Consider the following 10000-nt stretch of genomic DNA (forward strand, 5'->3'; position numbering starts at 1 on the left):
CTTCTTTGGCTAAAACTACTTTAAATTATTGAACGGAGCTTATCAAATAACACGTTTCTCAGGCGGATCCCCAACTACCTATAGTTACCATACCTTTCCAATAAATGTAAACTTTTTGTTTGGGACCCTGTGTGAACTGAGCCATTATTTCCTCTCCACTGGGGATGTGGCGAAATACAACGCTCATCGCATGGCCCTTGTCGTAAGACGTTATGAATCGTAAACTGTTTAAACGAAAAAAATCAAACAAATATCTTGAAAATATAACAGAAATGTTGCACCGTTGGTTCAACTTACTGTTATACATGATAATCAGTGTTTGATCAAACTACTTTTTGCCGGCCATATAACTACATGTACTTTGTGTTGTGATTTGCAAACGCATTGCTGGCGGAATTTTTTAAATTCGTTAATGTAGGAGGGTTGCCCTCAGGTCTTGCGACCCACTATAAAATCCGCAGAGAAATCACACAAATTCTAAACTTACCGAGTAAGGTCCAGATCTACTAAGCATGGAAAGTGAAACAATAGCAACCTTTCTATATCGGCAGCCGCGTGGTTTTTTGTGAAGGCGATCTGCTTCACTCTTCCTGCAGCTTCGAGGCGGCTGAACTCGCGTCTGGTTGGCATAGCTTTTGATCTATTCTCAAGATGAACAAAAGTCCTTGAAAAAGCTCTAGATCCGTGTCGTTTGGGAGAGGGACGAGGAGCAACATCGCTATCACTAGACTCGCTAACGTTTCTTGTAGCCATCGTGGAGGAAGAGAGATCAGCAACGTATCATTCACTCTTTGTAATTGAAAAATGATCCTTACCCCATTGTTTATTGCTTAAAAGTTTGACCGGTTTTTATCCCCAAGGGGCATACAGCATCCGGTTTTTCATATGTTGTGCAGTCGACATGTGTCTGCTAAAGCTTTGGATCTTTTGTCAAGAGGAACGTAAGTTCCTGAAAAAGCTCTAGCTCCACGTCATTTTGGAGACCAAAGGAACAATCGCTGTCTTTAAAGTCAATATCGTTGCTTTTTCGTCATCTTGAGGGAAACTGAGAGAGTCGTCTTGTCATTTAGTCTAATTGAAAAACGATACGTACTCATACCAAATAAACGTTTGACCGGTTCTTAATAGTTTAATCCCATGGGAACCACAGTCGTGAGACATTACAAAACAATCTAAACCATTTCAATTTTCAATTTTGAACACTTAACTTTCTGTATTTCGACAACTTCATTTCAAGTTATTTCGTTATGCAAACCATCACTAAACCAATTCTGTTTGTTCTGTGCCATTTCAAGATCTGGTCTTTTGGGCGGTGTTGGCCGCCCATAGAGCACTTGCCTGCGTGGCTGGCGGGATATTTTATAGCAGGGTTACATTAAACACTCGCGAGTACGCTGGTTTTGGCTGCGAGTTGGCCGCGACTGGAATGTGGACAAGTCATTTCTTAGCTCGCGGCCAAAACAACGAAGTAACCATCGATTTACTGCCACTTGTTTCATTTATTTAATCACGCACTGAAATATTGTCACCATTAAATAATCATGCAAAAAAAATCCCGCCCGCTAAGCAGGCTAATAGAGGACAGTTTCTGGTTTCCATATGAACTTATATGCTATGCATTCAAAAGAGTGACGGTGTTGGTACAACGTGTTGTTTTAATAGAAACAAAACAAAAAAAATGGAGTTCCCGCGAATTCTGAGTTAATTGTTGTAAACTAGACTCTGTGAGCGTGGACTGGTTTTCCTGGTTGTACTTGTTACAAAAGGAGCCAAACATAGGGACATAGGGTAATGGTGGGTGGGGTAATTCCGCGTTCGATATATTAAAATTCAGTCCTAAACAAAAGATATCATCGTTGTACAACATATGCAGTCACTTCTTCTATACAGGTAAGCTAGAAGCAATTACAATTTTTGTTAAAGGTTAAAGCTATTAGTTGGGCAGGAAGTGAGTCGATGTTGGTGGAGAAAGGCCAAATCTCAAAACTGCTTCAGTTTGTTGCTCGTAAGTTTCCTCTGAATGTGCCATGTTCATCGCTTCAGATTTAAAGTGCAATGAAGTACACTGTTGCAGGATACCGCTGGATGCTGTGACGTTGCCGTCTCTTGATCCAAGTCTTTTGGCTCCCAGGCCATTTCACGAGCCCATCTAATCTTGGGTTTCTGACCATAGAGGCCAAATATTTACTTGATGACTTGTAACTTAAAGGCCTTGTTGTTTCGGCTCGAGATATTTTCATATCAACAACTAGGGGATTTTTTAAAGATGTATTTTCAGCATGTCACAGGCAAACCAAGGAAAAAGAAAGCAGAGTTCTCACAATAGGTCTTACATACGACCCTCTGATAACTAGTTGATGGGATTTTCATTCAGAACACTCACTGAAGAAGGAAAATATTTAACACGGCAACAGTCAATTTATTTCCCTAATCCCCAATTTTTCCACCCTGCAAGCAGAGCCTCTTTTTTTTCTTTTTCTGTACAGAGGAGGAGAAAAGGCGGCTCTGCCTGAATCGCGTCAACTCTTTGAAGCCGTCGCAGGCCGAGTTTCTGGACTAGTCAACCTTGTTTTCTCTCGTCAAACCAGTTTTTTTTCTAGTGCGAGCATCCTTTTAGTTATAAAACCATGGTTGTAATTGAACTCCTCCCTCTCTATTCAACGAAAAATCACGATGGCGGTAAGATCTGCTTGAAGCCAAGCACTTAGGCCTGGTTTCGATATTGTATCCTGGTAACAAGCAGCGCATGCTTAATAAAGATCTTACTCTATTCATGCAGAGTTTTTCTCGATAACGCCCTAATTGAGTACCCAAAAGAAAGGCTCTGCCAGTAGGGTGCAATTTTTCAATCCATTGTACAAGTTTGAGTAACATTTCCAAGAGCCCCTACAACAACCGGTACTACACCCCACACGGTTTTTACACTGCACATTCTTGTAATCTCCCACTTCAAATCCTGATATTTGCAGGTTAATTAAATATTCTTCTGTGTCCACCGGATAAAACTTTCACATTTGGCCCTTGAAGCCTATCAAGACTACTCACAAAGACAATACTTAGCAGGGGAGTGACAGGTTCCCACTCATATTCTGATTGGGCAACCCAGTAATAAGTCCAGATTTTTGCTAATCCCGCCTATCAACTCTGCCAGGAAAGATTACGAATCGATTACCCCAAGCGTCAGAGGAATTGTTTTTCCTTGTTGACCCGAGTGCTGTCTTGATTCGTACAGCGTTGTCTATGAAGAGGGGGACATTGGGATTTTCGGTTTTGCGGTTTTGGCTATTTTTTAGATCGGTTTTTCGGTTTTTGTTTTTTGTGTAAAAAATACGAGCGGTTTTTCGGTTTTGTTATACGATGTGGTTTTGGGTTTTTCTATTTTGTCCTATTTGGGTTCCGGTTTTTCTTAGATTTGAGCGGCAATTGATCTCGATCATAGTATTATTTATTTATTTACTCTTTATTTAACCACGGTGCAATTCATCAGCAATATAAACAAAATATGTACAATTAAAAATTTAAAGATAGGACTATGTAAACTACATTAACTATCTTACTCAATATCATACAATAAAAGCTGCTTTCCATGAATACCGTGTTTAGAATAATGGCTTAGATAACCTCTTTAATCAGTCGTTTGAATTGATTGAGGGACTCTGCTTTCCTTAGCTCTAATGGCAAAATGTTCCACAAAACTGCGCCTCTAAATAGCTAAAGCTGTTTTTTGTAGTAGTTTGTGCGCGGTTGCGGAACATTTACCTTATTCACAGAGTCTCTCAAACAATAACCAGAATCGCGATGGACAATTTTCGAGCCAGGTGCTAGTCCCTGTAGGGACGTAAATACCATTGTTGCTCTTTCAATTTGCCTTTGAGAGACTAGGGATTTCCATCTTAAGAGTTGAAATAAATTGTTGACATGAGCGTCATAGTTAGAATAGGTCAAGACACGGGCTGCTCTGTTTTGTAGTTTTTGCAGTTTGTCCTGCAAAGTTACTCCACAGTTTTCCGAAAGAATATTGCAGTGGTTGAAATGAGGTTTTACTAGGGCCCGATAAATAGAATGTAAGGTCCCATAGGGTACAAGATGCCTGTTTTCCCTCACGTGATTAGTAACCTTGTTTTTCCTCCAAAACAAAAGAAAACGTTTGAGTGATAATAGAGCTCAATTCCCGGAGTCGTCACATGAAAACACTCTATAGCCGCGAAACGCCAAAAGATGAAGATCTGAACGAGCATGAAATGAGTGAGAAGCTGGTGACTCTGAGAAAGGCCAGCTAGAATTTGATAAATGTAGTGACGAAGTCATTGCAGATGACAACAACTCCCAGGGTCAGCTGAGATGAATTAGGGACATCGACGAATTGTCTCTTTGGTGCAACGTCGCGGTATGGACAACAAAGTAAGGGGGTGAGAAGACCCCCATATAAAAAGGGGAGGGATGTTCGTCGTCTCTCTTAGGGGTGTAAATTTCGGATTTTGATCTCACGTAGGGTGTTTTGGGCAAAACGCAATGAAAATCTCCTTAGGGTTGCGCGCGAAGAAATATAAAAGTGTATATTTACACTTTCAAATTTCTTCACGCAGGCGAAAGTATTAGATGATAATGTCTTTGCCATCATTAGAAGTCGCTTTTTTTTTTTATTTTTATTTTTTATTGTTCTGTGTTAAGGATAATATGGTCTCTTTTAGGGGTCAAAAAACGCCTGGGCCACGCCAGATTGGTCTCCTTTAATTAAGGGTTCAATGTAACATTTCCGACGAGAATCCCTCGCCTTTTTATGTGGGAGTCCCCCCCGGAGGCGGTGAGGTTCAATATTCGACTCCTGTTTTAAGTACGTATCTGTTTATTACCATACTTGACCATATTTGGGCTCGAGAGAGCGGCAAAAATCAAGCCTATGATTTTAGCAGATACTAAAAGATATGGAGGCTTTAGACAAGTCCATGACATTCACAAATACTTTGATGAAATAAAATTTAGCGTATTTTGCTCTGTATGCCGCACTTGTCACCATTGTATCGTTTTTTTGACGGTTTTGTGTGCGGTTTTCGGGAATTTTTTTTGCGGTTTTGGATGATTTTTTCTTCAGTTTTGCGGTTTCTAATACACCCCAATGTCCCCCTCTATTAAGAAACTAAGTAACGCCGTTATTTAAAGAGGGTAAAAACGTGGCAGTTAGGTAAAAACGTGGCGGTTATGAAGAACCGGTAAACGTGTGGCCCTGTATAAAACATAAAATCAAAATTAATATTACAACTTTTGACACATAAAAAAAGGCAAAAAAAAATATTTAAGAACTATCTAGCATCTTATTTAAAAACTATTCACTATCTAAAACAAGTTATTTAACAGACCTGCTTAAAAAAAGCTAGTTAACTACTTAAAATATAGTCAATTTTTCTGGCTCTCTTTGCCTCGCAATTACATTCATAGCCGTTTTCCGTTTAAACGATTTAACATCTTTCTTCCTCTTTCGGTCACAAGACAGCTCGTTCCAATTTCTAATTTTTCGTATGTTGAAAGTACGGCCTCCTGTGTCTTTCTTAAAAACAGGACAATGAAAAAAAAATTTGGAAAAGGATTGGATCGGTTATGAAACTCAGAATTGTCTTTAATATAGAATTGATATAATTTGGAGTTGTGCCCCGAGTCTCTTGAAGGCTATAGAACATCTATTTAAATATGCCTCGATAAAGAATGGAGTCCAGTTCAGTTCATTAAACATAGTTAATGTGTGTGTTGTTCTTTTGGCGTCCAATATAATGCGCGCAGCTCTCTTCTGCATCCATAAGCCTCTGTCTAGCAATTCCTTGCTACAAGATGACCAAATTGGACTGAGGTACAACATAACTGACTTTATAACAGCGACATAAAAAATTAACTTGTGCTTTTGTTTAAGATAAGGGGTAAAATGCCTCACAAGTCCAAGTCGTTTTGACAGTATTTTACATAATTCATCGATGTGTGCTTAAAAACGTAGATCTTTATCAATGATTTAACCCAATAATTATTTTATGATGCGATAATTGGTCGATATTTGTGCCGTCAAGGCATAGACTTAAGCTTTTTGTTTCCTCACTAAGCTCATGTTGAATCCTTCTTCCCGTAACAAGTAACCCTGTAGTCTTCTCGATTTTGATGTACATTTTGGTTTCCGTTGACCATTTCTCAACATTTTAAAGGTCACTAGAAAGAGCTTGAGTTAAGGAAGTGATATTACATGTATTCCAGTTTGCACTCAAGGGCAGGGTGGTACCGTCGGCATATATATCAATAGTGGAGTTGTTCAAATGTTGAGGCATATTCACAAATAGGAGAAATAGAACTGGAACTGCGGTACCCCTGGCCTGACAGGTTTCGGCTCATATGTCATATGCCCCAGTTTTACAAACTGTCTTCGCTCCTCCAGATACAATCGAAACTAAGCCACGTTATCTGAACTGACGCCGTACACTGATAATAGGCCGTTTCCGAGTTCATGTCTACCTCCTCTTCACGGCGAGCCTTAGTGCGAAGTTTTTGTTATGACTATTAAGTTTCATTCATATGTAAAGTATAACTAATTACCATCACAAAAATTTCGCATTTAGACTCGCTTTGAAGAGGAGGCAGATATGAACTCGGAAATGGCCTATTTCTTTAGCTTTTTGCGTTGTTTGTTCATGCACCTGCGGCAGTGCATGCGTGGAGCCAGCCTATGCAGTCAGCGGTCTTTTGTTGTCCACATGTGCGTCTTGTTTGTTGTAGCACCATTCTACGTTCGAGCATAGTCAATTCTGGGTTGTTCCTCTCCCCTCCCCCCGCTTCCCCTCTCCTTTTTTCCACTGTATATATACTGTATCAGTGCGACGGGTGGCCTTCTTCCCTTCTGCGTGGGAGCTCGTGGCTGGGTTGCCAGGATTTGCCAGCCATGGCAGCAGTCTCAACTACTCGGAGCTGCCTGCCAATAGTGGAAGCTCCTGGATATCGGGGCACTCAACCTCCATTTAGCGATGCCGTTTTTAATCCTATTTTACTGTTTTAGATTACATTCCCCGTCACTTCAACCCCACCCTCCTTAAACACTATCATTTCACATTTCTGAAATTCTAGTCTAATTTTCATCTCCTCAATATGTTTCTCCCAGTAATTTACATTGTAGGTTGACTTTTTTGAAAAAAATAAAACCATTCCAGTTTCTTACGTGTTGAGGACAAATCGTGCCAAGCGAAAAGCGCTGGACATTCTTTTATCATTTTTCATCTTGTAGGTTCCAATTTTCCTGCTCTTTCCCTTGCGTAACGTTGCATTTTAATTGCCTAATGCGTTTCAATGTCTGTACCTGATAGTTGTTGTACCGATACTCGAAGAAAGAAGCTAAATATTCTGGAGCCGAAATAACGTAGATTTCATTTTAGTGGTGTACTACATTTCGGCTGGCCAAACCACCCTTCTTCAGGTACAATGAGAGTTGTACCTGACTGTCATTGTACTTAACTCTCATTAGGGCCGTTTATACGAGAGAAAATAAGCTTACTCTGGCCGCGGCGTACATGATACGCGAAAGGAACTATTTACACGAGTGTAAACTCCCAGGCCAGGATAAGCCGCGGCTTGTTGAGAAAGCCGTGAACGTAGATTTTGTACCATTTATACGGGGCTGTTTGCGTCTTATGTAAGCCGCGGCTTATTTTCTCTCTTATAAAACGGCCCTATTGTACCTAAAGAAGGCTGGTTTGGCCAGCCGAAATACAGTACACCATTAAAATCAAATCTACGTTGTATTGGCTCTTGCTCAAAATATGTAGCTGCTCAACTTGTAACTACGCCGATCAGATCAAGCCACTGATCCAACGTACACAGGAAGATTGTCTACGGTTACTTCTTCAAAACTTTGAAACTGAAAAAAAAAGTGATTTTGGCGCGTTATATGTATGGGTTTAACATTGAAACTTTTAACCGAAAGCTTTAACGAAGTTAGGTTTTTCTCGGGCAAGATTACTTTGCAGGGGCACCCAACGAGAATATAGTTCAAAACCACTTAAACATAGCATTGTTAAACGAATTTTGGTATTAAAATGGTAGAAGTTAAAAGTTTTTCATCTGTTCGGACTTCCTAGCTGAAAGTCTAGTGACCCGAAACCTTTAGGGATCAAAACTTACCTTTTCGAAAATTTCAGCCAGAAAAAAACGCTCCCGAAACTTCTAGGTGACAATGGGCAATTATACCGTTTTTTAGATGTTCGAAAATCCTAGGACAGGCAGGCAAGCAAAAAGTTGTACAACAAATGTCCCGAAAACTCTAGATCTCAAGTTGTCTTCCGCACAGATATTTTTAGAAAATTGACGTTGGGTGCTCCTGACTTTGGGTCGTGTTTAGGAGAACTGAGGTCACAACAACAACGAACGAGCTGCGACACTTGTAACCCGATTTTTGGGTGCATACATCGAAACAGCGCCATACATCGAGACCTAAAAGAGCAATATCCCAGTAAGTCCAATAATTTGCTGGTGGCAGTGACCACGACATTTATGGCCATAGACGCCTGTCTTTACTTCCATTTCCATGTAAAAAAACGAATTGCCTTTTTCAGGGGACTGTAACTTCGGCATTGTCGCGAATATGAAATAAGATCAGTATTTTTATGCTATCTTTTACCTGTCCCAAACCAACCTTCAGGCAAGCATTTTACTTTTTAAAAGGGTGTGGTGTATGGTACCCTCACCGGATGGTGCAAACTTTCGAACTGGTTTATGATGTATATTAAGGCCAGGACTGTGAAGAAAAAGAGATTTAACTGGTGTAATCAGTACTAGTCGACTTATGGAAATCGTTTATTCTTTTCAACGACAATTTCCTCTCTCACGTAATGTCTCTTTACAATAAAGTGAGGGACACCTTTCTACTTTTCGACGGTCGCTCTATGATTTTCCTACAAGGCCAAGGGGGATTTTGAGAATATGACAGGAACTTGCTGCCATTTATGACTCCTTGGCTGTTAACACGAGGAAAAGAACGCGTTAAAAGTGTCATCCCAAAACCTGCCTCGTTGGTTTACACGAAAGTTCCACTGTTCGTAAGACTCACTCATAACACCAAAGCCCACTGCTGAACGATTGCCGCTTCCTTCATTCATTTCTAAGTAAGGGCTCGCCGGACGGGTTACAGTGCACAAGCGCTTACGATTCACATGCATAAGCGACTCAAGCCCAACCAGGCCTCAAGAGCCTGACCGAGGTGAGTATAAGAAGGCTTTCCTTGGCATTGCATACACTTAAACGACAGGCTGGAAGCATGGTTAGCGCTAACCGTTGTTAAATACCATGGAAACCAATAGGTTTTGATATCTGTTAACCAACGGTTAGCACTAACCAGGCTTCGAGCAACCGGACCCTGGTGTTCATGCTAATTAGTATTCTTTACCTTCAATAGCTCGGCTTATGTTTGAGTCGCTCAGAATGAGTAGGCCTATGTGGGGCGGATTTGACCGAGACTCTATCGGACAACGGGGAGTTGTTTTATTAGGTCATTTTGTGATTTAGAGGAAGTGCGAGAAGCTTGGAACTTTAACTCTCCTATGCAAACTGAAAATTTCAATGAAACTATAGTGGTTGCTTTAAATTTGGAAAATCAGACCTTCTAGGGACTGCACATGTTTTAATGAGCTGCCAAAAGTCGTTATTACTGGTGCTGATCGGCAAAATCATGATGATATCTAGGAAGAGAGACCACTTAAATGTTAGATTAAAGATTGAACAGAAACAAGAGTTTATCGTTTCGACGAAAGAGTGGTGCGCACTTCAAAAGCAAGCAGACGCGTGAATAAAAGGGGGTGGTTCTTAACTAACGAACTTTTACTATGGACCCCTTAAAATATTCATTTCTCTTGTGTGTTCTATTTAACGTGTCTTAGTCTGGTTCCACAAACAAACAAATTTGGTAAATGACGTAACCAAAACAGAACATGCTTAAAACCTCAGCGAGTTAATTGTTTTTCACAAGTTCTTAACGCAATAG

The 10000-nt window shown here is 40.4% G+C and overlaps 1 protein-coding gene across 1 annotated transcript in view; it reads right to left on the reverse strand.

Moving 5' to 3' along the window:
• The window catches only part of LOC138036410 (uncharacterized), a 12039-nt gene extending 11023 nt beyond the window's left edge, over positions 1 to 1016 (reverse strand). The window contains exons 1-2 of the mRNA XM_068882711.1: positions 488 to 1016; positions 94 to 224 (exon numbers count right to left, since the gene is read on the reverse strand). Of these exons, the coding sequence (XP_068738812.1) occupies positions 94 to 224; positions 488 to 753 (397 nt within the window). The 5' untranslated portion in view covers positions 754 to 1016. The remainder of the gene's footprint in view (positions 1 to 93; positions 225 to 487) is intronic.
• Positions 1017 to 10000: the final 8984 nt, after the last annotated feature.

Source organism: Montipora capricornis, unplaced genomic scaffold (assembly GCF_036669925.1).
Source record: "Montipora capricornis isolate CH-2021 unplaced genomic scaffold, ASM3666992v2 scaffold_484, whole genome shotgun sequence".
Lineage (NCBI taxonomy): Eukaryota > Metazoa > Cnidaria > Anthozoa > Scleractinia > Acroporidae > Montipora > Montipora capricornis.